At 42.8% G+C, this 26,941-nt stretch overlaps 6 protein-coding genes across 13 annotated transcripts; 4 read left to right on the top strand and 2 right to left on the bottom strand.

Moving 5' to 3' along the window:
* The first annotated feature begins 126 nt into the window (after nt 1–126).
* LOC108147027 (zinc carboxypeptidase) lies at nt 127–1,952 on the top strand. The gene is made up of 3 exons (XM_017273284.2): nt 127–171; nt 234–758; nt 827–1,952. The coding sequence occupies exons 1-3, from the start codon at nt 127–129 to the stop codon at nt 1,817–1,819; spliced, it is 1,563 nt and encodes a 520-aa protein (XP_017128773.1). The 3' UTR covers nt 1,820–1,952.
* On the bottom strand, nt 1,872–3,674 carry LOC108147061 (protein RRNAD1). Of its 4 annotated transcripts, none has more exons than XM_017273352.2 (5): nt 3,573–3,674; nt 3,320–3,520; nt 2,431–3,248; nt 2,180–2,373; nt 1,872–2,121 (listed from the first exon to the last, which is right to left on the bottom strand). In XM_017273352.2, the coding sequence occupies exons 1-5, from the start codon at nt 3,642–3,644 to the stop codon at nt 2,036–2,038; spliced, it is 1,371 nt and encodes a 456-aa protein (XP_017128841.1). In that variant the 5' UTR covers nt 3,645–3,674; the 3' UTR covers nt 1,872–2,035. The 4 variants fall into 4 exon arrangements, with proteins under 4 accessions (XP_017128841.1, XP_017128840.1, XP_017128839.1 ...); XM_017273351.2 differs by having other exon boundaries at nt 2,180–2,370; nt 3,567–3,674; XM_017273350.2 differs by having other exon boundaries at nt 3,567–3,674.
* A 721-nt stretch (nt 3,675–4,395) lies between these two features.
* LOC108147028 (F-box only protein 28) lies at nt 4,396–8,693 on the top strand. The gene is made up of 6 exons (XM_041707513.1): nt 4,396–4,575; nt 4,763–5,208; nt 6,644–6,892; nt 6,969–7,167; nt 7,238–7,545; nt 7,608–8,693. The coding sequence occupies exons 2-6, from the start codon at nt 4,825–4,827 to the stop codon at nt 8,289–8,291; spliced, it is 1,824 nt and encodes a 607-aa protein (XP_041563447.1). The 5' UTR covers nt 4,396–4,575; nt 4,763–4,824; the 3' UTR covers nt 8,292–8,693.
* An 873-nt stretch (nt 8,694–9,566) lies between these two features.
* On the bottom strand, nt 9,567–10,619 carry LOC108147029 (copper chaperone for superoxide dismutase). Of its 2 annotated transcripts, none has more exons than XM_041707799.1 (3): nt 10,510–10,619; nt 9,818–10,458; nt 9,567–9,750 (listed from the first exon to the last, which is right to left on the bottom strand). In XM_041707799.1, exons 1-3 carry the CDS (start codon nt 10,522–10,524, stop codon nt 9,615–9,617), a joined length of 792 nt encoding a protein of 263 aa, XP_041563733.1. In that variant the 5' UTR covers nt 10,525–10,619; the 3' UTR covers nt 9,567–9,614. The 2 variants fall into 2 exon arrangements, with proteins under 2 accessions (XP_041563733.1, XP_041563734.1); XM_041707800.1 differs by having other exon boundaries at nt 9,818–10,445; nt 10,510–10,596.
* A 1,954-nt stretch (nt 10,620–12,573) lies between these two features.
* Nucleotides 12,574–14,996, top strand: LOC121466880. The gene has a single exon (XM_041707801.1). It carries the CDS (start codon nt 14,813–14,815, stop codon nt 14,990–14,992), a length of 180 nt encoding a protein of 59 aa, XP_041563735.1. The 5' UTR covers nt 12,574–14,812; the 3' UTR covers nt 14,993–14,996.
* Nucleotides 14,997–15,566: 570 nt separating this feature from the next.
* Nucleotides 15,567–26,905, top strand: LOC108147051 (upstream-binding protein 1). 4 transcript variants are annotated; one of them, XM_017273335.2, is made up of 14 exons: nt 15,567–15,923; nt 16,843–16,954; nt 17,050–17,295; nt 20,069–20,141; nt 20,218–20,613; nt 21,184–21,328; nt 21,659–22,189; nt 22,633–22,808; nt 24,422–24,427; nt 24,469–24,591; nt 24,658–24,862; nt 24,931–25,046; nt 25,681–25,755; nt 25,825–26,905. In XM_017273335.2, exons 1-14 carry the CDS (start codon nt 15,567–15,569, stop codon nt 26,246–26,248), a joined length of 2,985 nt encoding a protein of 994 aa, XP_017128824.1. In that variant the 3' UTR covers nt 26,249–26,905. The 4 variants fall into 4 exon arrangements, with proteins under 4 accessions (XP_017128824.1, XP_017128821.1, XP_017128823.1 ...); XM_017273332.2 differs by lacking the exons at nt 24,422–24,427; nt 24,469–24,591; XM_017273334.2 differs by lacking the exons at nt 24,422–24,427; nt 24,469–24,591 and having other exon boundaries at nt 17,089–17,295.
* Nucleotides 26,906–26,941: the final 36 nt, after the last annotated feature.

Consider the following 26,941-nt stretch of genomic DNA (forward strand, 5'->3'; position numbering starts at 1 on the left):
AAAATTTCAATATAATGAATTCCAAGAAAACCAGTCTTAATATGTGTAATCTACCTGACTAGAGTTACCTTGTAAAATAGCGAAATAGATCCGTTAACCGGAATCGTTTTATGACGGTCGTAGGACATGCGTTTGTGTCGGTGCAACTTGCCTGCTGGATTGGAAACCCAAGTGACCAGTCGCCGCCCTGGATTACTGGATTAGTCCGCAAAACAGCTGTGATGTGATGAAAGCGAAACTTCTGGTTTTCCAACCGCCCCCGCCCTCTCCCTCTCCCTCCGCGCCTTTCCAATTCCGCTGATAGCGATAGCTACATACCTCTCTTCGGCTCTCTTCGCCTCTCTTTCGCTCGCTCGCTCTCTGGCAAACAAAGTCGAAAAATAGAAAGAAAAGTAATAATAAATATGCTAAAACTGCGGATCGGGGCGCAATATTTAGTCATTCAGATTGTAGCGATGGCAGCGAGCGGTACTGGTTCTAAACTGGAAAGTGGCACTTGCCCCGTGGCCAGGGGAGCTGGAACTGGGGCTCCTCCGGCGGACCAGGCACGCTACGACAACTACCGCATCTACAATGTGGAGTTTGAGAACGAGGAGCAGATCGCCCTGTTCCAGAAACTGGAGGAGCAGAGCGACAGTCTCACCTTCATCGGCCATGCCCGCGAGATTGGCCAGAAGCTGTCCATTCTGGTGGCCGCTCATCGCGTGGCCGACATCGCCGATCTGCTCCAGACCTACAAGGTGAAGCATCGGGTGCTGGTGAGTCCGCTATTCATATGTACATCTCAGATAAATCGATCGATCTAACAGAGAATACCGCCTTGTAGACGTACAATTTCCAGGAGAAGATCGACCGCAACATGGGCGAAGTTCAGCCGGAGGGTATAGATGCCTCGCAGTTCGACTGGCAGCACTTCTTCCACCTGAAGACCATCTACGAGTGGCTGGATAAGATGGCCGAGAAGTATCCGGAGCGCGTCCGCGTCCTGGACATGGGCACCAGCACCCAGGGCAACGCCATCAAGGGCATCAAGTTGAGCAGCAGTCCCGATAACAAGGCCATCTTCATAGAGAGTGGCATCCATGCCAGGGAGTGGATTGCACCGGCAGCGGCCACGTACATCATTAACCAGCTGCTCACCTCGCAGGATCCCAGGGTGCAGAGACTGGCCCAGGATTACAACTGGATCGTCTTTCCCTGTGTGAATCCCGATGGCTACAAGTACACCTTCGAACACGACCGGATGTGGCGCAAGAATCGCCAGTTGTTCGGCACCTGCCGTGGCGTGGATCTGAACAGGAACTATCCGGACCACTGGAACACCACGGGATCGAGCAGCGATCCCACCCGCTACGATTTTGCCGGACCCTCTGCTGGCAGCGAACTGGAGACCCAGCGCCTCATCCAGTTCATCCGCTCAAATGTGGCAAAGGAGCAGATCAAGACGTACATTGCCCTGCACTCCTACTCCCAGATGCTGATGTTCCCGTACGGGTACACCAAGGATCGGGTGTCCAACTACGACGACCTGCAGGAGTTCGGCAAGCGGGCATCGGAGGCCATCAAGGCGGAGAGCGGAAGGGATTATGTGAGTGGCAGTCTGTACGAGACCATCTATCCGTCCAGCGGCGGCAGCATGGATTGGGCGCATTCCGAGGCGGGCATACCGATTGCCTACACCTTCGAGCTGCGTGGTCCGCCGGATAGCGAGGACCTGTTCATCCTGCCCGCCGTGGAGATCCAGCCCACGGCCAGCGAAGCCTTCACCGCCATTCGCACCATTGTGGAGGCGGCGGCCGACAAGGGTTACTACAAGTGAAGGGACCTCTGGTCTCACCGGAGCAAGCATTTTTTCTCAACGTTCAACGATCTAGACAAACTTTAAGTGCATTTTGTATCAACTACACGGATATTATCTCTATCTGTATAAAAATAAACTCATATAAAAGCAACCACAAAGCACTTAACGATAAGAATCACACGGGGCATGTCACTTTTGTGGGATTTGTGGCCAGATTAGGGTAATTCTATCCTATCAGTGCTGGGATTTCACTGCCCTAGTGATGTGGTTTCTGGGCGAGAGACGCGGATCGAAGATGGCCTCTATATGGACTTCACAGCCTGCAAACAAGACGTCATTAATACGTGATTTGGCACCTATTTGAAGGCGGATTAATACCATTTTCAGTGAGAAACAGGCAGCGATCGTAGAGAATGATGCTCTCCACCAGCGGAGCCATCATTAGTCGCAGCGTGTAGAAGGAAACTATTCGCCGCCAGTTGGCCAGGTCGGTTTCCGTCTGCTGGTTGCTCAGAGTCCGGCTGTCAAGAGATTCAAAGCGAGTTCCCTGCACTGCTCTCCGGAAATATCTGCTGGACATAATAAAGAGATGACAAAGAGATTTTTGTTGGAACTCTAAGGCTATTTACTGGTGGAAAGTCATGCCGGGTGAGTACTTCACATTCCGGAGCGCACAGTGCCGTAGTTCTGGAAATTGCTGGACAATGATGCGCTCGGTGGCGGCCCTCAGGGAGTGTATCCGGAGATGTTCGTAGTCCCCAGACCGCAGGCGATCGTGGTACACCTCCAGGGCGTGGCAGGAGATCTCTCGCGCCTCGTAGCTCAACTGGGATTCGGGCTTATCGTGGAGGAACCTGCTCAGCGGGTAGCCGTGCACTTGATCCCGGGGCTGTGTGCCCCGTGTGGTCATCTTCTGGTAGCAACAGCCCACAAAGTTGAGGAATGTGGCCTGCGGGCAGCCGAGAAACATACGCATCAGTGTAGGTCCCAGATTGCCACACGGATGCAGGCCGATGATTCCAAAGCGAAAATGGTAGTCTTTCAGCTGAAGCGCATCCCGGATGCTGGAGAGGAACAGCTCGGGCTGTGTGCCGCTCTCCAAACGCTGGGTGAGATGCACTGGTCGCTGGAAGTGGCTGGTCTCATCCGGTGGCAGGTGTTTCGCTGCCATGGACTCCAGTTTCAAATCGATTTCCGCCGCTTGCTTGTTGAGATCGGGCTGCATTTCGAAGCAGCACACTCGCAGTCCATATCCGTAGCCCAGGATGCGGGCCAGGTGGCCCACGCCCGCTCCAAAGTCGACAACAAAGTCAACTGGTGACTGTCGATGGCTAAGGGCACAAATCTCCGCCATCCTGGCAATCTCGTGCTGCTTTTTTGGTTTCACCCGCTTCAGGAACATGTGCTTTAGCTTGGGGTGATCCAGAAGTGGGCAGGGAAAGGAGTTCTATGTGTAGAGTATCATATATATAATATATATCTGATTCTGGTATTAAACATCGACAGGATTTTACCAACTTCGTCTTTGTTCTTGGGTGCACGGCTGATGCAGAGTTTTTGCAACTCATGCTGCAGTTCCACTAGCTCCTCTGGCCATTTCGACTGGAGATCATGATCCTCGTGTAGGAGCAGCTCTGCCAGATTCTCCAAGGGAATGTTTTCCAAGTCAACCTGCCAGTTTTCAGGAAGTTTACTCCAATGGTCGTCCAGATAGAAATCCTAAAAATCCGCTTTTAGTCCTAATCTTAAATATGTATCCACTTACCAAAACATAGGCATCCAACAGCCACTCATATTTTTTAAGCAGCCCTAAGCTTTTCTTAAGTTTTTCTTTTAGATCCATCGTTTGTTAAAAACGCCTAATGAACATACATCAAAACATTACATCAATTGATACATCGCTTTTGAATTAGCGGAGCTTCTAACCACGGGTTCCGGTCTTCAATTACTCGATTAATCGATAATACCAATTATAAAAAATCGACACAGCTGTTAAAGTTTTATTAAACAAAAATGTTATTCTAGAATTAAGACATGTAATTTCTGTTAGGGTCATCCAACTTGTTGTCGAGTTATAAAGATATTAAAGATATCTAATTGAAACTTTCCCAAAAGCTTTATTTATTTTGTCGGTATACAAATTTACTCCGTGATTTACTGTTGCTCACTATTTGTCTTAGCTTCTTTGTTTTCAAACAAATACGCAACAAATCTAATAAAATCTAATTATTGTCGTTTTATAGAATATTTCATTTGTAATATTTGAAAATTTGATTATTTAGAAGGATAATACATAAATTTTATAAACCAATAGTTTTAAACTGACTGTAAATCTGAAAATTTTCTTGAAATAAAAACAAAAAATTATAGTTTCTGTTTGATATCCAAATAAAGCTTAGCTCTTCTAAGGAAAGCATTTTGTTAATTATAAAACAAATGCTTTAATCTTTAAGGATAGGTCTTAAACAATGTATGGTGTAATTTAAAGTAGTGGAAACATTTAAATATTGTTGTAGTGGAGCCCGGCAATAAGAAAATATCGATAATTTGAATGTTTGCGGAAATATCGGTGTAGTCGTTGCCTTTCCAGCCCTAGCCACTTCGACTTTTTTTTTGCCACGGATTGTGTATGTAGTTTTAATTGTGCTCGAAAAAACTGAGTTAAAGTGGATGCTAGCGTTAAGGAAGAGCGACCGAAAGTACTAGATATATTGGTCCACGGTGTAGCGCGGCTAAAAACGATGTCAATGCAATAGTTCCATTTGATAAAACGGGTACGAAGTCAGCTCGAAATTCGAGTTTTCGTAGTGCGTAGCATACAATTTCAAAGGAAATTTTTGCGGGGGGATAAAGCAGCAAGCGAAGAGACGCTGTATATGTGTATACGATATATATATATGGATGGATGGTGAATTAACGATCTTTCGGTGTTTTTTTCCGTGTGTGCTCTTACTTTTGTAGCAAACTCGAAGCGTCCTCGCACTTATTCTGTCCATTAAGCACCGAAACGCCACTGGGAGGAAATGGTGTCCACCCGCCAAATGTGCAGTGGAGGCGGAAGCAGCGCATCGGATGGGGTTCCTGCCTTTCCATTGGTTTCAGCATCTGGATCGGGTTCGGTATCAGGCTCTATGGTCCAGGAGCCGCCCGAGTCCAGCTCATCGCGAGCTTTGGTCATGCGGCGAACCAACAGTTATCAGGGGCAGGGATCTGGTCAGGTCGCCTCGCCGGCCAGTTTGGCCTTCTCCGCCAGCGTGGTGACTCGCCACCACTCGTACACCATGCAAATGCAACGACAGGAGTCCGCCGTTGGCAAGCGAACGCTCAGTTTGATGGATCTGCCCAACGAGCTGATTGAGAAGATACTCAGCTATCTGGACTTTAAGAAAATTTGCATTCTCAGATTGGTAAGTGCACCGCACCATGCCCTCTCCAGTTGCACCCAAAAACATTGCCGGTTGCCCCTATTAAATCAATAAAAAGCAATTTCCCAAGTGCTGCAAGCGTGGTACGGTTTGGTTTGGTTTGGTTTGGTTTGGTTTGGGTTATCCAACCGTCCAACCATCCAACTATCCAGCCATCAAACCATCAAACCAACCAACTATCCAACCGACAAACTAAACTACCTGCACTTGTATGCCAGCTTTAATATTCTGCTGCTACTATGTGATGTGTATTATTTTTGCCATGCGTTGTGGGCTCCACTCCAACCGACGGATTTCGGATTTCCCTTGGCAGGAGGCAATTAAAACTTTGTCACGAGGGCACATGCACATGCACATGCACTTGCAATTGTTTATATTTAGCAGCGTATGAGGCATCTGGTCTTCGGTTGGGGGCAAAACTGGGCAAAAAGTGAGCCTTTAGCAGGTCCATTTCTACTGATTCTTTGTTTCTGTTGAGTAACTCTCTTCGTTGAAAGCTAAATGAAGCGCAAAAAGCCTCAAAGTTGCAATAGTTTGTAGTTCACAAACAAATTAAATTATTTGTAGCAAAAAAACAAGCGTGCCATAAACAGCCTTTGTATTTGTATATTTCATCACTTTATAATAGGCATTTAATACTTATTTGTGTCACTTGTTATTCATCTTTAAAGAAATGTTTTTATTTATGAATGAATATGTATACAACATTGGTAAACCTTTAATTGTAGTAAAACTTAAAAAAAAAATTTATATGAATTAATCTTACTTCAGTAAAAATCGGGATTACCATCAAGTAAATATTTTAATTATAAATAAATTATACAAAATAATATAGAAATTAAATTGCAAATAAATAAATAAAAATAATACATAATATAATTAGCTACTAGTAGTTATTTGTAGACCTTTAACCAAGTTTCATAAGGTGCTCTTATTTATTTGGTTATATTGAAGTACTAGTAAAAAGATTATTAACTTCAAGATGTTAACTGCATTGAATGAGCAAATTAGCTGAGCAAAAAAAATCAGAATTAGCGTTAAAACTCCTCAGCCTGCCGTAGAAAACCTAGGTAAAAAATATATTAATGCATATTTGGTGAAAAAACAGACCACGAGGGTAACTACACTTCGGCGTTTGGGTTTCGTTGGCATTTTTGCCTGCACCCGCGTCTCCCTGCCACAATTCGCTGTGTGTGTATGCATGATTATTTGTCGTAGGTAGCGGCCATAAATGTAATCTGATATAATTTAATAACAGGCAGAACCTCCAGCTCGTGGAATGGTTTGGATGCGGGCCCAGCAGCCGAAATCTGAATCTCCGCTTAGCCCAAAAAAAAAAAACCCAAAACATTTTTAAGTTGAGTTGTAACCCCAAACTCCCTTAGCTAACCCGTCTTCCGGATGCGCTTATTCGCAGGTGTCGCACCACATGAACGACATTTGCATGGCCATGCTGAACTCGGCCTTCTCCAAGCAGATCAAGACCACGTTCAGCCGCTTCCAGTCGATCAAGGCCAGCATGCCGCGTCGGGAGTCCGCCCGCCGCAACCATCCGCTGGCCTGCGAGTGCGACATCATCGAGACGTGCTACATGCGACTCTCCCTGCTCCAGATGTCCATGGGCAAGCACATCGAGCGGGGCCACTGCTGCTTCTTTCCGGGCGCCGTAAGTCCATGCAAAACTCTCTTTAGCTCAAAGGCAAAGGCTATTGAAGATCTTATTCTTATTTCCCATTCCCCAGATACTGGACGAGGTGCAGGCAATCCTCAACTATATCAGTATTACGCCCAGGCTGCAGCGACCTTATCGGGTGACCGACGAGCTCTTCGATCTCTCCACCATGGCCATGGAGTACTTCAAGGACCGCATCGAGTCCACGCTACCGGGTCTGGCGTACTTCAACAAGGACTTTTACACGCTGCCCACCACCACAAAGCGACGTAAGCGGTCTAATTGACTCAATTGCCATCTGTGTCCATCTATCCATTTAACCATCTATCCATCTGTTAGCCACGCTTGCCATCAGTTCAGATCTCGAGGACAGTGCCAGCAACTCGCCGCCGCAGAACCACATGGTGCTCCGCAAGGGCATACGCAAGATCAAGCAGGGCATGAAGATGTACAACAATCAGCTGTCGGTGCTGCGCACCGAGCTACGCACCTGCAAGCGCAAGGCCGCCGAGCAGAGCAAGCAGCTGGCAGAGCAATCGAATCTCCTGGCCGAGCAGCAGAAGCAGACGCTCGAGTATGCCAATCGGCTGGACGAGAATGACAAGAAGAACGAGGAGATGAGTCGCAAGTTCTCCACCCTTTTGCAGGTAAGTTAAGCTTTAACACTCTCTGTGTCATACACACTTATTTGCCTACATTTTTGGAACAGGAGCTCAACAAGTGCAAGACGGAGCTGCAGTTCTGGCGCTCCAAGAGCCCGGCCATTCCGGCCGTGTGCAGTTCGTGCAATCAGAAGGTGGCGCCCGTTGTGCCGCCCGAGGATTTTCAAGTGCTGGTCAACCAGGGCGTTAATCCCGAGCACTTCATCATCATCAATGAGGATGCCGACGCGGATGCAGATGCGGATGCAGATGCCGATGCAGATGCGGATGCCGAGAGCGATGTGAGCGTGGGCGAGCTGAAGGAGTTCGCCTCGCCGGACGAGTCCACCACGGCAAAGCTGCTGGCCGTGAGCAGTGCGGCCAAGAATCTGAAACGCAAGCAGCCCTCGGAGGCGCAGTCGTCCAATGCCATAGCGTCCACATCGAAGGCGGCTCAGGTGATTGCCCCTCAGTCGCAGTTGCTGCCGGCGGTTGCCGCTGGTGGAGCAGGAGGAGCAGGAGGAGCAGCTGCCAAAGCAGTGGGCGGGTATTCGGCCAAACTGTTCTACGGCAACCATCAGCGCAGCGGCGTGATTGTCAGTCCAGTGTCCAAGAATGTGGCGGTGGCTCCGCCGACGGACAATGTGGCCGCCGGAGCGGAGGGACTCGAGGAGCCCGAGGAGGCGAAGAAAGCACGTAGAGTACAAAAGGCCAACAGATATGTAAATACGCCCGGCAAACGCAGTAAATAAGCATTAGGACTTACGCATATACACTTTACATATTTTTTACCACTTATTTACATAGAAATCGTGCATGCCTTCCATCTCCTGACCACCAAGGATGTGGGCCAGGGATTGGGGCATGCGCCGTAGTGTTAACGGAGGAATCAAATTAAATATATACACATATATCTATTAATGTCAAATGCATTAGGCATTTCGAATATTAATCATTATTATTATTATTATTATTATTACTATTATTATCGAGTACAACAAACGTGTCTGTATGTTCATCGGTTTTAACGCCCCGCAAAAACAATTCAAGTTAACCACCAAACTACACGAACACACACACACGAATCCCGTAGTTATTGGCAGAGCAAAACAGATAATAATAATTTAAAAGCAAATTAATTTTAACTAAGAAAAACAAAAAAAAAAAAAAACAAAAAAAAACAAACCAACAATGGCAAAGAAATATTTTAAATAAAACTTTAAAAGCATTCAAGAATCGCTGACTTACAATGGAAGGGGCTTTTATCGCAAACATATATTTACTTCTTGAGCTCTAAACAATAATTTTGAAGGAATATTTCGATTACATATTAATTTGTTTGCTTGTGGAATAGTTACTTACAAAGTTTGCAAAATTCTTCTCAGGATCTTACCTTATTGACTTTTTTCAAAGCATTTTAAAACCCCCTTTTTGTATCAAATTAAAAGGCTAATTTTGAATTATAAAACAAATACTATCTCCAAAAGAATTTAAAAACATTTAAAGTCAGATAACTTAACTTTTAATTTTTTTTTTTTTTATTATTTCGATTGTTCCCATGGAAGCTTTATGATATAGTCGTCCGATTTTAATCAAATTTAAACCCTATTTTTAAAATAATAAAACATTAACATATCTCGAAGTACTAAGAAACAGCAAAGGTATCAAATTGAAGCTATATGATATAGTCGTTCTGGTCTATTTGAAACAGGAAACTTTTGGGAATGTTTAATGCAGACAGCTTTAAAACTGACATAAAAGTTTGTTAGATCTGCTCTCTCAGTGATGCTTATCAAGAATATATATACTTTATTCCCACTGATATATTTAATATTTAAAGTCTCGCAGATATCGTACATCGTACATATTGCCTTATTTACTTCTGAAAACATTTTCTTATATTTTGTTCTTATATGTTTCATATTATACTTAGTAATAGGAACAATCGCGTTTTCAAAACACACTTGCCTATATCCAATTTTTATGTTTAAAAGTCAACTACATATTTCAAGATCAAAACCTGTGAGTAGTTACAAAAAATACATTTATTTACAAAGTCGACAAAGGAAACAAAGTTACAGCTTTTGGGAGCGCTCCTTGCCAGCCAGTGGCTTATTGCGCTCATCCCAAAGGGTGACACCATCGCAGGCACAGATTCTCTTGAAATTCTCCAGGATACCAGCCGAACGAGCAATAATGCCACACGCAATCCTTATGGGGGAAACAATTTAATTCGTCAAATAATGAGCTAAAAGGGGTGATAATCATGTGTGCTTACCTTTCGCCGGAATTGCCATCGACCAGACTTCTTTCGTGGCCACCACGTCCCAGGTCATCGGGAGCGTCTGTGATGACAACAGCCCTGCCGATGATGTCCCACACCTCCAGCACTGGATCCACGAATCTGAAGGTGGCCCTGCCACTCTCATCGGCCCGAATGTTGCCCAAATCGCCGGCATGTCGCTCTGTTGCCGCCGATGTGGGGCTTCCGTGGGGCGACTGGCGGGGATTGTAGTGTTCACCGACGGAAGAGCAGCCGGCGGAGGTGTCACCGCTTTCGTGAATGTGGAATCCGTGGAGGCCGGGCGTCAGTCCGTCCACCACGCCATCGACCACCACTCCGGGCTCCTGGGCCGTTATGGTGGTGAACCGGACCACTCCCTGGATGGGCGTTCTATCCACCACACTACCCGTGGTGTTGATGAGCGCCACCGCCGACTGGCCGCCGAAACCGGAGAGTACGGCCTTGCGCCCGGTGGCCTCGATCTTGTCGTGAATCTCGGACCAAGGTCGCTGCGTCTGGACAATCACTCGGCCCTCCTGGGTGTCGATTTCCACCTGGCCCACGCCATCCAGCGCCGATCGCAGTGCTCCGGCGTACGCCTCATCGCCCTTGCGCATCTGCACTGCAAATTCAATCTACACTTTAACATGGGAGAATGTTTGCTGATCTGGAATATGCATACTTACCTTGATGGAGCTCATTTTTATGGCCAAAGTGCCGAATAACAATGATAAACAAACTTTGGCCCTTTCGACTTTCGAGCTTTAACAGTGTGACCAGACGACGAATGTTTAATTAAACCAAAAAATGAACAAAATATTTGGGGGACTCCCCTAGTGGTGTTGCCTTACCGTTAAACGTTCAATTCTACTAATACACATACATTTTATAATTTTTGTTTTTATATTTAAAAACATTAACAATAAGCAGGGATTTTATTAGTAATGTTTTGAAGTATAAAAACATAAAAAGCCAAACGAATTGTATACTCTTCGTCTCAAGATAAATATTTAAAAAGACCAAAGCCAAAATAATGGTGAGGAAATTCCTGCTCGTAAATATATAAAATTTAAATTACTATTGTTTGTCTTGTTGGAAAACATTTGAATTGTATCTGGAACATGGCATTCAAATAAATAAAACTTTATTTTTAACAACCAAACAAAATTAGTTACGCTATAATTAAATTTGAATTTATCGATTAAGACTTATTTGTTTTATTTTTTGATTGAAGTCAGCTGTAACGTAAAGTTATCGAATTAATGTTGGTTTTTGGTTACTCCTAAGCTCGGCATTGTTAAACTTTTATAATACGATTTGTTAAACGTGTCGGGTTTGAGCGCTCGAATTAAAATACTAACTCCGAAGTAGCGCAGATGCTAATTATTTAAATTTCTTTGTTAATTTTCAGACCTGTTGCTTCATTCACTTCTTATTACGCTTTTTCAACTTTTCTTTATGGCAACCGACGGTTTTAATCAATGGCCATAAAGATATATATTTATTTTTAAGCCAAATACTGCTAACTCGCCTGAATTAACAGCGCTAATTAAAGTCCCCCAAAGTTGCTCCTTTAGTTGCGGTTTTTCAAAAAACGTGCAACCAATTTCGATGAAGCGATTCCATGCGCGCCAATTTATTGCAGCAAATTGCGTCTTTGACTTTCATTGTGCAAAATAAATTAATTTCACTTGGACCCCGTTATTGATGGCAATTTAAAAACAATTGAGAAATATTTAATATTGCCTTCAATTGAAGAACTGTAAAAGGAAGCACTATAACAGGGAAAAATAATACTAATGCCGAGTCCAGTCAATTTCCAAAAATTCGACAACTCGGCACATTGCTTTGCTCAATTAAGGCTCAATTAGCACGGTGTTTGGGGATTGAGATGAATGAAATCGGGGGATAACAATTAGTGGGCATAAACTACCGTTACTTGGTCTAGACCCTGGTGCTCATCCCAAAAATGTGGCTTAATAGTTGTATATATGTACATACATTAGTTTGCATTCACAATATGACATATGACTTAAATAATTTTCGATACTTCAATTAAAAACCAGATTGAAAAAAAAAACACATAAATCAATATGAATATAAAAATACTGTTGTATAGTTTCAATTTCGAATCGTTTTAAATTGATTTATATAAAAATGCACAAATTTTACAAGTCATAATCTAATTACCAATTTAATTGACCATCCGTGAACCTACTGGTCCACTCTAGCTATACATAGATCGACGCCATATGTGAGCAACTCTGAAGAGCATATGGCGCCCACACAAAAATACCAAGCAGGTGCACTCTGCGAAAACTCTCTTTAGTTTAGTAGCTGCTCTTTGGGGCAGCGACTAACGGGTAACAGCTGTTCTTGTTGATAAATAGCACTAAGATTCGTTGTTGCCTTTTCCTTTGCTGACAAATGCAAGTCAGCCCCAAAAAAATTGAACTCTTTCTGGAAGCAGGTCTAATGAAACCTGGAAGGGGCTAGTTAAGGTCTCTTGGAAAGTGCGTGCCATGGGAAATTAGCCTTGCCTTTGTTTTTATGGCATTCCACAAGACACACAGTTACATTGGGGGGCAGCCAGTGGGTCTTAGTATGTGTGCCGAAGAGCGGACTGCGCTGCTCTTTTAGAGCCGTGCGGTCGGGAGCGAGAAAGAGAGAGCGGGAGAGTAGAGAGAGAGATATAGCGGGCTAGTGTTTTTGTGTTTTGTGTTAATATTAGCGCTGATTTCGTGCGCTCGCCATCATTATTTTTTGTACCATCGGTTAAAACACACGTTCATGTTCAGCGATTTTATGCAGGAGTGTAAAACTAATCTGGAAGAGCACCAACAACTACAGCGACAACAACAACAGCAGCATCATCAGCAATAAGCAAAGCAGCAGAAAATTTTAACACGTTGACGAGTTTTTATTGTTTATCGCGAGCGGAAAAGCTTAATTAGCGAGTCTATTTTTCTTGGTCTTGCGTCTTTAAGTGTGCGTGCCAAAAATTTAATACGTCATCGACGCGCGCATCGTAAAAACGGCCCAAAAAAATCAACACAAACACTGATACATACAAGCCAAACGATTGAATTCAATTGCAGAAGCAACAAAAACAAATTGAGGGAAAATTCCACAACACACAGCCACAGCCACAGCAAGTTGAATTAATTAACTTATTGTTATTATAGCATTCTTCTTGGCTTTGCTTTGCCATTCGCAGCGAAACGCCGATATACACACAAAAGAACGTGGAAAAACAGCTGAGAACGAGAGTAACGGAATATCAAGCAAAGCAACAAGTGCAGCGACAGCAACAATAACAATAACAATCAGAATAACAACACAAAGCCCTTTCCAATTGAGAGAAAGAGAGTGTACGTGTGTGTGTGTGTGAGCACTTCAACAAGACAAACACTTTGTTGTTGCCACAATCAATTTGAGTGATAGCAGCGACGTCAGCAGAGAGCCAGCAGCGCAGCAGCAGCATCCGCATCAATTTGCCAGCATCTTCGGCTTAATTCCGAAAAGTGATCCCGTTCCCGTGCCGCCCCCGTCGTGATCGCAACTCGGGCACTCGGCCCGCGATCTTTTTTTCCGCGCTCGTATTGGTGACAACCCAGCAGCGACGTCGTCTTGATTGGAACGGTTTTTATTCCTTCCATCGCATCGCATCGCACTTTTTTGATTCCGAATTCTGGTGTATCTGTAGTTTCCCGCTAACGGCGAAAATTCACACAACTCATTGATATTTTAACCTCGTGTCCGCGTTGGCTGCCGCTCGACCAAGGTTCTGCCGCACAAAATGCTCGTCTCTTTGGGCTTTTCGAAGCCTCGCTTCGTCGGACTAAAAGTGCTCCTTTAGCACGCTCGCCAGAGTCCGGCCATCAGAAAGTAAATCCAAAACTATACATATATTTAACCCATTGAATTGGCAGCCAAAGTTATCACCAACCACCGAATCGTACCGTAACGTACCGTTATCGTTATCGCAAAACAGAATCCACAGATAAAAAACGTTCCGTTTTGTCGTAAATACAGTGCTAAATCGTGTGAAGCAAAGAAAGAAAAAAAACTCGCAAAAAAAACCCTAATTCGCCTAATGAAAGACGAGAGCATTTTGTGAATAATTAGCCCCAACAAAAAACCTGTTCGCCGCCGCAAAAATTAGGCCCCCAATAAAAAAAAGTGACGATCCAAGAAACTGGCATCTCGCCCAGCTTGATATATAACACCCCAACACAAACGTAAAGCCCGCGATAACACCCATACAAAAAAAAAAAAAAAAAAAAAAGAGCGAAAATCAAGCGAATCAACTTCACAGTAACGTCGCAAAGTCAGTGCAAGCCAGAGCTAAATCGTCGAGCAAACCGAGTAGTTGTGTCTAAAACCGTTGGTCTAACCCATTGTTGAATCGCAAAAAAAGTTAAAAAAAAAAAAACACCCCCACAATCGTCATCAGTGATATCAGTATCAGTATCCAGCCTTAATAACAGCGGAATAATGTCAGCCTTCTGACAGTGTCTTAAAAACAAGGAAAACCCACAGCTATATAGCACCATTGATAATCCTATTTTTGGAATCGAACCCCTACAAGTGTCCACAGCTTTAACTGCTAATTGGAATGTTGTCGCATATCTGACAGTGACTAAATAAACACCAAAAAGCAACCCCCAAATAAATCCAAACGGAAAACTCGAAAGCAGAGAACTTCAAAAGCATTGTGAGGAAATCGCCTAGGAAAACAGTCGCGAAGCCTGTGCTATCAGTAAAACATATATATATATATACAATATTCGATTCCAGCGTAAACAACTGCTATATAATGTCCGTCGCCATCTGACAGTGGTCCAAACAACCAGCAAACAGAGCTAGAGACAGCGTCGTAGAATCGCCGCCGTTACACAAGTCTTACAAGTGCCAGTGAGACCTGTACCAAATAACCAACATCAACCAATTTGAACTTGCAACTCGGGATCACCGATTTAGAAATAAATGGAGAAATCTGAAATACGACTGCAGCACATGTCTAATGAATATCAGTCGAAATCGAGCTATATGTATCTCCGGACCAAAATGCTGTTAAAAATCGAAAATACCCTACTTCGAAGCCATCGTCAGCGTGAGACCACCGGTATCAAGAAACTATACAATTCGTTTTTCGTATTGTTTTAATTTGCCCCCGGGCCAATCCCCGCCGAATCCCCCCCGGAAAAGGCCCTAAGAACACATTACGCACAACGCAACAATTCCAATTCCACTCAATTGTGAGCCAAGTTAGAAAAGTTACAAAAAAAGCAAGTTATAAATGTTTTACCTATATTAAATATATATGAATAAACTAGAGATATTATTTGGTTGTTAGTAGAACTCACGTCAAGTGCATATTGTTAGACCTCGTATATCCAAGTGCTGTGCGACGAACGTTTTGATTAAGTGTGTCATATGAGCATTTTGAACAAGCCAAAATGTTAACCTAAGCAAATAAGCCGTAAGTGTCAGTCGATCAATAACAGTTTCTACTTCGAATATTACTATTACCATCAATCCAACACTTTTGTTGCATTTCGCGTTGCACCAAAAAACTTGAACAAAATTGCTGGCGAAAGGACTCCGGTCGGAAGCGGTATTTCGTATTTCGGGGGAATCCAATCATTCAGGCGGCTATAATATAAAACAACAACAAACAAAAAATCAAGGACTAAAAGAGAACAGAACGCGATTCCAACGCCGTTAACTCACTTACCGAATGGCGCTTTCGTTTCTTTCTCAAAACTCCGGTCTGTTGGATTTACAAAGCATATTTGATCCACAATATTCTCATCATCAACAACAACAACAACAACAACATTTGAGCCACCACCCCCAACATCACATTCAACAACATCAACAAGCGGAACAGTTTCAACAACAACAACATCAACACCAACAACGCACCCTTCCAACGAAGTTCGATTTGAACCTTTTCAACGAATTCGACCAAATGGAATTCAATAACAATATAAATCGCAATCAATATCAGAGTAATAATATCAACAACAACAGTAATACCCAGAACACCAACAACACCAACACTAATAACAGTGTAAGTGAAAATCTAAATCAGGTGAGTTTAAAGGTCAAGTCACCAACGCATTTCTTTTTCCAGGCTTAAATAGGTTTAGGTTGTAATTGTAATAGAAGATGTTTTGATCATATGTATCTGCCACAAAGGAAGTTCAAGTTACAAAATATTTTCATTTAAACCTATTTGAAAGTGTTCAGACTACTTTTAGCACTAAATGTTTATTCAACTGTTTTTCACACCATCGTTAGTTTGCTTCTTTAAACAGAAAACCCACTGTTAATGTTTTTTTTTACAAGTAAATGAAGAAACCTACTCAAGATTCGCTAGCAAAATCTATTTGCCTTGAGGCAAATATAAATATATAGTTCAATTGCTAATTATACTATATGGCGGGGTGTATCATATAACAAAGTTGTGGTGGACAGATGGAGGGAAAAACAACAGAACTGCGCTTAATAAATAGTTGCAAATGTTACGTCAACAGTCGGTCTCACTCGCCCAGTCGATATTCGTATTTTTTGTTTCTTTATTTTTGGATGTCCGTTTATATATATCCGCATGATCTGGGTCTTCTTTGCCCAGCTCTTCAAGCTGAGCCATTTTCCGTTTTGTTTACACACATCGCAGCGTGTTTCGAACTTATCTTTCGAAAGCATTCGAGTCCTCATCGGCTCGGCATCGACAAAGAAAACATAAGTCGTTGGGTGTTTTCACCCACTCTCTCTCGATGCAGGGAAAAAAAGAGGGATTGGGAGAGCATGGGCGAGATTGTTAGCCGCCTTATCAGCAAGGTTCGAACCTACATATATAGTATTCCAGCTGGACTTAATCGAGATAATGCTGAGAGGGCATAGCCTCGTTGGCGGCTAGACACGCTTTGTAGCTTGGCTCTGGCTCTGGCTCTGATTCGGTTCTATCATTGATTCAAACTAAAATCCTCTCCGTTTCGGTTTTCCAGATCCAAAACCGCCACTTCATAAGCGGCTATCACCACCAGCATATTGGATCGGACTATGAGCAAGTGATCAACTTTGTTGACTCGCCGCCAAACTCTGAGGAATCGTGGACAGGTAAGGCTGCCGCAATCAGTTCACCCAGATCAGTCAGCTCACCTCATTATATCCATCATTATCATCTCATTATCTCGTCATCACCTTCGACACAGAGACCAGCTCGCTAATCGAACAAATTACGATTGTCGTAGACGCCCAGTCGAAGGACTCGCCGGGACCGCAGATCATCGACGTACAGACCATTTACCTGAACAGCGGCTCACGCAAAAGACGAATGGATTGGGACTCTTTGGACATTGGCCAAAGTGAGAACTCACCCACAGCATCGCAGAGCGGCGAGCTGCCCAGCAAAGTGGCTAATCAGGAGAAGGACAAGCACAAGCGCGAGAAGCACTCGGGTAAGATCTTCATCACTATTAACTATCACTATGGTTTATAATCGCATAAATTAATGAGGAAATCCAGTGTTCTCTACTAAAATGTACACTAAGTTAGACCTAATCAGAACTTGGCACTTTATATACATACAGTTGCGGTCATATGATATGAAATGATAGTGGTTTTTTAGCTAATGGAAATATCAGTTGATCGTGAGCACTTTACATTCTCCCACTTCTAGTATTTTGACTCATGTTATGATTATTAATCAGTAGCAGACCACTATAGTTGTGTTCCTAAACTTTCATGCAGTTTATGTTTCGGAATTCCCCAAGTCAAACAACTTTTACTGACTCATCTTCAAATAAAGTCCCCTAAAAAATTCTTTATTCTTATCGCTTAAAGACGAGCAACAAATGTATGTTCTCGTTTTGAATATTTTAAATTTTTTACGTTACTTCTTCAAAGGTTGTAAGTTTAAAAAGTATACGAGGTCAATAAGTTTGAAATCGACTTGATTCAATCGCTGTAAATCAAAAGTAAAGCCCAGAAGCTTGGAAATGTTGCCTTGATAATTTATAAAGCAACTGAAAACAGGTCCAGCGACTAAATTAAAATCGAATATTCTTTGATGATATCAAAAAATAATTAAGGGGTCTAATAATGTCACACTCTCATTCTAAAGATGATTAAAACAACACAAGTACGATACAAATTATATTGTTCATTGAATTGTCTTGCTTGGTGATTTGCATAAAATGAACGGTGACCCACAATTGATGAAAGCAAGAATTAAAAAAGCCTCGATCGGACTTGGGACTTCTTCCTGTGGTTGCAGCTGAAAAGAACCCGTTTCCGAGTTGCTCCTCTTTGATTATACGTCCCTGTATAAGTATGAATACATATTGGAATGCCCAGACAGATGTACGAGATCGATCTATCGACTAATTCGATCGTAAGTTTGTAAGACAAACGTGAGTCTTTCTGTTGGCAGGTGCTAAGTGGCGTATAAACAGAGGAATATGATCGCTAATTAGTCTGTGTCTATCAGACATGGAGTAATGCGACATATGCGTGAGATCACAATTAAGGTTTGAGCTCGACAAAAGGTTAAACTCGAGGTGTTTCAAGTAGTTGGGCAAACCTGGTGCAGGCGGAGTTGCATTCTGAGAGGCACAGTCTTTAAATAGTTTCATAAAATCATTAGCATGCGATGGGTTTTAATATCGAAGTTCGGTGGCAGTAATGAAATTAACAGCCTGCGATGGTTCAAACTTGCCATAAAACAGTAATTAACTTAGCACCTCGACTTGTGTTAATCAATGGAGCTTTAATAATAGATTGCCAGTAAAGAAATAAATCTTCTCTCAGTACTTTTCCAATGGCCCGAACAAACCCCTAGCCGACGGAACCCTTTTGCACTTTGTAGATATGCCCTTGCGATTGCACCGAAAATCACGCAGGGCCTTCGGACTAATTACATCGAAACGAGTGGTCGCGACATGACACTGGCCCACTGATACACTTCGGAACAAACCGTTTCGGGTAGGCAGTAGGTGTGTGTGGTGTGTGTGGTGTGTGTGGGGACCCGACCATATAATTTGGAGTCCAATCTAAAGCTCTGCCCCTCTCGCTGATGGCTTATCATCCGCATTGGTGGCACTCGGCGCAGATAAGACTAAATGCTAGCGTTTTGTCGTCCAACAATCCGCTATTAGGCTGGCTTTTTTCAGAACTCCACGATTATAGAGCAGGCAACAACCGATCTTAGATCATTGCGGCGGTCCCAATGGCCTTTCCCTTTGTCAGGCATTTTTCCCACATTGGCCGTTTATATAAGCGAAGGCTATAAAGATGATATGGAAGCCATTTCCCCTTGCCATTTGTCAAGGGAACTAAGCGGGAGCATCCATTCTATTTGATGCCCCAATGTCCACATTTACAGATACTTTTAATCAAACAATTGTCTGTGACACTATCGCGAATGTGAAATGAGTGAGCAGCGGCAATGCGATGTGCGTCATTCGTTCTTGGATAACTCTGAATCAATTGTGATCGAGATATGTATTGTCCGATGGAACCCACACAAGCCCAAATTCTATCTGTAGGCAGATTAAATCAATTAACGAGGCATTACAAACATGTATTCATTAAAGGCCACATTCATTTTTGAAGGAATTTTGTAAAAACAATTGAAAGTAATGGTGTGCAAATTTGTGGTTCTGTTTTGGACAAATTTTTCTTAACTTATAAAGTGAATATCATCAAAACTTTAGCTGTTCATCCATAAGAAATTGATTTTATTTTCTAAAAGCTTAATCTAGGAAAAGAAACATGAAGTTATAGAACTTAAAATAACTTATCGCCAGATCGACGCATGGAAAAACGTGCTTTTGTATCTGCTGTTCTTATTTTAGCCACCATGGTTTTGTAAGAATCAATTTCATTTTAACAAAAATATAAATATACCTTAAAATGCCTCATTAGAACATCCCGAATTACACGCTGTGTTCCATAAATAGACATAATTACATTGTAATGGGGACCAGTAGAAAAGCACTAGCTGAAGCTATACAAAAATTATAGTTACGTGTTTATCATTTAATTATAAATTGGCCTTACAAAATGTCGCAGAATTTATTTTGGCCAAGACACAAGTTTGACGTCAACGGTTTAAGGTCGTCGATGGTTTTTGAGTGCGTCACTCTGTGATAACAGTTCGAATTTAAAAGAAATCTCAAACGTGCCAGATATGGGTTGAAATGTAGCTTATGGTATTCTTCAAATTCGCAGGTCGCAGCAGCTGGAGCGATGATATTGGCTTCGATTTGAATGCCGAGTTTAACAGCAACTCGTACTTGAACAAGTAAGACCAGAGGCCCTCCGAATGCAAACCTAAATTAAATCTGATCCAATTTACGTTTACCCTCCTCCGCCTTCAGTGAGAACTTCCTGTCGTTCTCGCCCACACTGACCACCCTGAAGCAGGAGCCGCAGACGGAGCACATCAAGCCGAGTCCCAAGATTTCCCTGGAAAATGCAGCACGATCGCCGTCCGTGGCCGTTGCCAAGCTGGACGATTCCCAGAACTCACCGCCGCATGCCAATTCCGGCCAGGAGTCGGCTACCGGATCGGGTTCGGTCGGAAACGGCAAACATGATGTGAACTCTGGCCTCGTCTGCGGATGTGGCTCACCGCAGGGTTCGCCATTGGCCAACACTGAGTATGAGTTGAACGAGAAGGGCAAACTCCAGCAGCAGCAGCAGCTAAGCGTTTTGGATCCGGCAAAGATCGAGATCGTTTCGGCCAATGGAGCTACCCACTCCGAGGATCACAAGTGAGTGTCATAAAGTAGTTTTGTTCTTCTTGAAGAGATTTCATAGGCTGGTTAAGAGTTTGGGTCACATAACATATAGTCTACAGTTTAGTTTTAATAATTTTGTCTTGTAACTAATCTACTGTCAGTATTAAATTATAAGTATTCATTCAATTCTAAATATTTTAGCATTTCTATACCGATGTTTTTTTTTTATTTTGGTACTTTTGTGGTAAAAATTTAATACTCATATTATTGAGAAATTTTTCATATCCAATAGTTTAAAATTCATGTAACAATATAACCATTTTTTTTTGGGTTTAGTTAAAAAAACTTTGTAAACGTTTATCTGACCTTAGAAAGGTCTCTTTTTTAAAGTAGTTAAAGCAATTAAAACTTTAATATCCAGTGATTTTCTCTATATAAAAGTTTATTACAAACCACATACTTAAGAATAGGCAAATACTAATAAAGATTTCAAAGCATCAGAAAGGATAATAGCGTATAAAACAAAGGAAGTAGATTTGAAAAGCAAATGCGACTGATGGGAATTTAAGCTAAAAGATTATAATCACTTCCTTGCCATTTCAGATTTCAGTACATTTTGGCAGCGGCCACTTCGATTGCCACCAAGAACAACGAGGAGACCCTGACGTATCTCAACCAGGGCCAGAGCTACGAGATCAAGCTGAAGAAGATCGGCGACCTGTCCCTCTACAGGGATAAGATACTGAAGGTGAGTCCAAAGTCCCTGTCCGCAGCCTCCAATTGAGGCGGAGAGTCATGTGATGCGGTGAATTATTTGACCGTCGAGTGAGAGACTTGGTCGGCGAGTCTGTGTTGTGTGACCGAATGTGTGTATCTGGGGGGGGCTCAATTGATTTTAATAAGCTCCAATTAAGCCGGTCGACTTGAGAGATGTGACTGGGAGGCAGAAATCATCCCCTCCGCTATGTACATGTGAAATCTGCGTGTGCGAAAAAAAAACTTTCCGATTGACTTCACTTCTTGCCACAACCACAACTCACAACTACATCGCCCTCCCTTCGCACTTCCCTCTTTGCAGAGCGTGATCAAGATCTGCTTCCACGAGCGCCGCCTCCAGTTCATGGAGCGCGAGCAGATGCAGCAATGGCAGCAATCCCGCCCAGGCGAACGCATCATTGAGGTGGACGTACCGCTCTCGTACGGCCTGTGCCACGTGTCGCAGCCACTGAGCTCCGGCTCACTGAACACCGTCGAGATCTTCTGGGATCCGCTGAAGGAGGTCGGCGTCTACATCAAGGTCAACTGCATTTCAACCGAATTTACTCCAAAGAAGCACGGCGGCGAGAAGGGAGTGCCCTTCCGACTGCAGATTGAAACCTATATAGAAAACACGAACAGTACCAACTCGGGCGGCTCGAGCGGCAGCAACAACAGCACTGGCGGTAGCAATAGCGGTAGCGGTAGCGCCGGTGGCAACAGCAGCGGTAGCGGCAACAGTGGTTCCACTGCCCCAGCATCTCCGGAAAGGTCTCCAATGGCCAATGGCGGCGGCGGCGGCGGCAACAACAACGGCAAACAGGCGGTCCACGCAGCTGCCTGCCAGATCAAGGTAAGTGTGGATGCTCCTCCAGTCAAAGTGCATTAACTTGTCCGTTAACAGAAATATACATATGTCCGCTTAAAAGAGACTTTTTTTTGTCCGGTTACCGAGATAAATTTTTACCCAGCAGGCAGAGAAAAGTAAGAAAAGCAAGTTCCATAAACATTTATAGCTTGTGCCAATTAAAATAACCTAAAAGGGGTATTGATATCTCTGACCAACAGTTATTCCAGACAATCCAAAAAGAGATTGAATGGTAATATATTTTTATATTACAATTTTGTTTGTAACTTATAATAATTCTAATAATTCTGTTCTATAAACAGTATAAATTAGTATGGACAAATTGTCCGCTTAAGAGAATTGTCCGCTCAGGAGAAATGTCCGCCAATATTTATATTTTCCCATCTTAAGCACACGGAAAACGTATACTAAATCCCAACTTCTTACAGGTCTTCAAGCTAAAGGGAGCCGATCGCAAGCACAAGCAGGATCGCGAGAAGATCCAGAAGCGTCCGCAGTCGGAACAGGATAAGTTCCAGCCCAGCTACGAGTGCACCATCATGAACGATATATCCCTGGATCTGGTGATGCCTACCACCACCACTGGTTGCTACAGTCCGGAATAGTGAGTATAACAGTATAACTGTATAACAGAGACATAGTGGGGGAGCGTGAATCTCTCCAGCTGGCATAGCTTCTGCTCCAGAATTAAGCTACAATTTATTTCGCTGCGCTGTCCCGCAATCTTCCAATTGAGCTCGCCAATTTTGCCACAAGTCTTATTTATGTGACAGCTACGGCCTGAACTTTTTGATTTACGGACCCAGCGACTGCAGTCCCAACCATTTACATAACTTCCAGTTAAGATCAAGTGCATATTACGTATCACGTATATACTTGTTCCCCTTTCAGCCCGTACAGTGCGGCTCAGAGCCATAAGGTGGCGTGTTAGGACTGCATTTAATGTCACTTAGGCCAATGTATGATTTGCTTATAAAGGACTTTCATACATATTTTCGTTAGTTAATCTTGCTAGGCCAAATAAAAGCACATATTTTATAACGTCAATAGGATTTTGGCATTCAGTTATTTTTCAATGCCAATCAAATTCATTTATAGATTTTGGTTTTGTTTTTAAGTAGGTTCTCGGTTGATTTCTTTGTGGAAAAAATAATGAGTCTAGTAGTGGCTAGGATTATATATGTTGTGGACTATAACAAATAGTTTCGGAGTATGTAAAATCATGGATAACGTTGATAAACAAACATAAGACTATAACTATATATACAACACCTTAAATCTTTAAGTTTTTAGACATTTATATTCGAGTGCTACCAGTAAAGTTTTACTTTGAGATAAAAAATGAAATTGTTTAAATAAAAACATCAAAAACATTATGTTTATTTATGTTTTTTGAGTGTAAACAAACATTCGAATTTAATAAGCTTTCGATTTTGTGGTAACATCAAATGTTTTTCTTGGTTTGATACCAAAATGACTACAAAGAGATACGTTTTACCAAATATAGTATAAGCCATCTGTCATTGCCCTACAATTGCGAAACGCACTTTCCAGTGGAATTTTCCTACAACGAGTGCCAGGGGAAATCATTTAGTTTGTCATTTGCATGATCACCAAATCATAAAGATCAATCGAATTGAGAGCGAGTATTCTCTGCATCTGCCTGAGAATACCCCTCGATTGGCGAGAGTTTGGGAGAATAGGGAGAATCGGGAGAAAGAGATACAAAGAGAGAGAGAGAGGGGAGAGTTGTGGCGAGATCTGGAGAGAGCCATTGAAGGATCATTGGGCGCTAAGAGATCAGCTAAGAGCATTTTGCGCCGTGGTCTTTGTTGTTTTTGCGTCTGCCCCAAAGCTATTTTTAGTTTAAAGTTGCTTTTAACCGGTTTTCGGTATTCGTTTCTGCTCAATGATTTTGTTTGTTTGCAGGCCGAGCACTATAGATAATAATGGCAAATGATATGAGGATTGTATAAGGTCTTGTTTTGTTAGGATCGATTATATCGATCACAGGCTGAAAAGCTATCCTATGGCCCAAACTATCCATTCAAAAAACCGGAAGTGACTGTGGTATTTCGGGGGATGGGGTGAAAGACGAAAGTCTGGAAAAGTTCCCCGATAGAAAGGCAGCCATATAAAATAAAATAGACTCGAAACGGGTTTGCCAAGCCAATCAGCCGCAACAGGGCGTATCGGGTGGCTTGTAAACAAGGCGAGTGGTTCGCCAACAAAGAGCAAACCAGATTCTCCGGGCTGCGGGACAGGATGGGAAGTTCAAAATGCGAATTTCGCGATCGAGGAGTCCCGCGCATTCGCGAACATGCGCTTGCATCTGAAGGATCGTCGCTCCTGCCAACGCCAGATACAGAACGAGCTCTACTGGATTTGTAGGATGAGCCATCAGTCAGACTTTATGCGTATTAATCCCATTCTGTTCTCTCATCCCTTTGCAGTATGAAACTCTGGCCAAATTCGCCGGTGCACATACCCAAGTATGATGGGATGCTTCCGTTTGCCCCAAGTGCAGCATCTCCGGCTACCAGCAGCAGCCCCATTGCCATCAACTCGGTGACGTCGACCAATTCGCCCACCCTCAAGCTGATGGAAGCCACCAGCATGGTCTCACCGCAGCATGTGCCCGCCGACATGGACGACTATGTAGGTGTCATTGCCCCACTGCACCCCAAAAACTATCAAACTAATCCACCCCTTACTGCCCATATCAGAGCCAGAACATAATGCCGGAATCGACGCCCTCGCAAGTGACGCAGTGGCTGACCAATCATCGCCTCACAACCTATCTTTCGACGTTCGCCCACTTCTCGGGAGCGGATATCATGCGGTAAGTAGTGCAGCACAAAATTAACTATACGATTGACTTAGAATAATACCTATATAAACTATTGTATAATCTATATATTATTAGAAATATTAGGTCCCAACCTGCTTTTTAGCGTTGCATTTTGTTAAAAACTCGAAAACACAAAAGTTTATTGTCTAATCAAGAAAGTTTAGTGATAACCATTGTTTGACATACTTTATTTGATAACAGTTACAACGCAAAACCTCTTACATAATAACTGAATTGTTGATCCAATTGCCAGACAATTTGTCAATAAGAACCATTTGTCTGGCAAACTAAGAGTGCTTGAGTGTTTTTGATTACCATTTCATTTTTCCAAGGCAATTTAGTACAAAGTTTCAATCAGTTAGCCAGCAGTTGGGTAATCTTATTGACTGACATCTAAAAGATAGCGAAACAAATGGGGAATGACTACAGGATAACATGAATACACAGCCAATTGATAAGGAACATCAAACTTAACCATAAACTCTTTTGATTACTAAATGAGTCGCTTTAGATGCTTGACTTGTTACTAGCTATTACTCTATGGTCTCAATGGGGTTTTTATGAGCTTATATGCATATAAATTGTTTTTATTTTGATTTATTTATATTCGTTTATTTATTTATAGCATGTCCAAGGAGGATTTAATTCAAATCTGCGGCCTGGCCGATGGCATCCGCATGTTCAACATATTGCGCGCCAAGTAAGTTTGCAAATTCAATTATGGAAAATACGAACATACTCTATTTGATAAACTTATGCCTTCTTGCAGGACCATTGCTCCGAGGCTGACGTTGTATGCCAGTTTAAATGGCTGCAGCTACAATGCCATCTACTTGCTGTCGTGCACGGCCAAGGAGCTGCAGCAGAAGCTGTTCAAGATGCCCGGCTTCTACGAGTTCATGGCCAAGGCCAGTGCCCAGGAGAATGGGGCCGGAGGATCGGCCGCCGCTGCTGCTGCCGCTGCCGCCCTGTTCAACAACTGGGGCATGCAGTCCAAGTACTCGGGCAGCGGCTCCAATATCTTCAACGATGCCAACAAGAGCTGCGTGTACATATCGGGGCCGTCGGGCATCCTTGTCACCGTCACCGACGAGGTGCTCAACAACGAGATCAAGGACGGCAGCCTCTATGCCCTGGAGGTGCAGGCCGGCAAGGTCATCCTCAAGCTGATCAACAAGCAGGACAACAATTGAAAGATCTTACGGCTACGTAGTCCCACTGTAGTCCCACTGTAGACACCATTCGAGCAACCAAGTATAGTTTATAGCATTTACACGCTGTTCGATGGCATATTGAAATCGTTTTCTATATATGCTTCAATTTGTATGAGATTTCGCGCAGCAATTTTGAACAAGTATAAAGCAAGCAACCCGAAAACCCCTGTTCCCTAAAATCCCCAAAATCTTCGTTAAAGAAATAGTGCAAAATATTTAAGATTTCGTTTTCAGTCCTCACTTTAAGTTTTGTTTATTATATATGTATTTTAAATAACCTACCTTATATGACCACATATGCACATTTAATTCTCTTTATTGCAATCGCATTTCGATTCGTTCTTTTTTCTACTTTTAATTTTCGTCTATTTCTATGGCGTATGCTTATCACTTATATAACGATTATATATTTGTTTGTAGAACCCAACCAATATCAATTATTTGAAGTAGAAAGAAAAAAAACCCAAAAAAAAAGCAACATAAAGTTACAATAATGATTATTATCTTCAAGTACAGTACCACGAATACAAGAATTGAGCAATTGTTTCGAAGCAGAGTTCAACTAGCAACCAAACAACAACTTTTGTATGTGATAGAAGCAATAAAGTGTTATCCACAAGTGGACTGTCAAAAAAAGGTCTATATGTGTGTTAATTCCATGGGTTTAGTATA

Source organism: Drosophila elegans, unplaced genomic scaffold, assembly GCF_018152505.1.
Source record: "Drosophila elegans isolate 14027-0461.03 unplaced genomic scaffold, ASM1815250v1 contig_183, whole genome shotgun sequence".
NCBI lineage: Eukaryota > Metazoa > Arthropoda > Insecta > Diptera > Drosophilidae > Drosophila > Drosophila elegans.

Bases quoted from the DNA above. Each gene is read 5' to 3' on its own strand.
- LOC108147027 (XM_017273284.2), top strand. From the start codon at position 127: ATGCGTTTGTGTCGGTGCAACTTGCCTGCTGGATTGGAAACCCAA. The intron at 172-233 runs GTGACCAGTCGC...ATGTGATGAAAG, and splicing joins CTGCTGGATTGGAAACCCAA to CGAAACTTCTGGTTTTCCAA. The intron at 759-826 runs GTGAGTCCGCTA...ACCGCCTTGTAG, and splicing joins AGGTGAAGCATCGGGTGCTG to ACGTACAATTTCCAGGAGAA.
- LOC108147061 (XM_017273350.2), bottom strand. From the start codon at position 3,644: ATGGATCTAAAAGAAAAACTTAAGAAAAGCTTAGGGCTGCTTAAAAAA. The intron at 2,374-2,430 runs GTAAATAGCCTT...TATTATGTCCAG, and splicing joins CCCGGCATGACTTTCCACCA to CAGATATTTCCGGAGAGCAG. The intron at 2,122-2,179 runs GTATTAATCCGC...TCTTGTTTGCAG, and splicing joins CCTGTTTCTCACTGAAAATG to GCTGTGAAGTCCATATAGAG.
- LOC108147028 (XM_041707513.1), top strand. From the start codon at position 4,825: ATGGTGTCCACCCGCCAAATGTGCAGTGGAGGCGGAAGCAGCGCATCG. The intron at 5,209-6,643 runs GTAAGTGCACCG...GCTTATTCGCAG, and splicing joins AAATTTGCATTCTCAGATTG to GTGTCGCACCACATGAACGA. The intron at 7,168-7,237 runs GTAAGCGGTCTA...TCCATCTGTTAG, and splicing joins GCCCACCACCACAAAGCGAC to CCACGCTTGCCATCAGTTCA.
- LOC108147029 (XM_041707799.1), bottom strand. The intron at 9,751-9,817 runs GTAAGCACACAT...TTCCCCCATAAG, and splicing joins GATGGCAATTCCGGCGAAAG to GATTGCGTGTGGCATTATTG.
- LOC121466880 (XM_041707801.1), top strand. From the start codon at position 14,813: ATGGAGAAATCTGAAATACGACTGCAGCACATGTCTAATGAATATCAG.
- LOC108147051 (XM_017273335.2), top strand. From the start codon at position 15,567: ATGGCGCTTTCGTTTCTTTCTCAAAACTCCGGTCTGTTGGATTTACAA. The intron at 17,296-20,068 runs GTAAGATCTTCA...TCAAATTCGCAG, and splicing joins CAAGCGCGAGAAGCACTCGG to GTCGCAGCAGCTGGAGCGAT. The intron at 20,614-21,183 runs GTGAGTGTCATA...TTGCCATTTCAG, and splicing joins ACCCACTCCGAGGATCACAA to ATTTCAGTACATTTTGGCAG.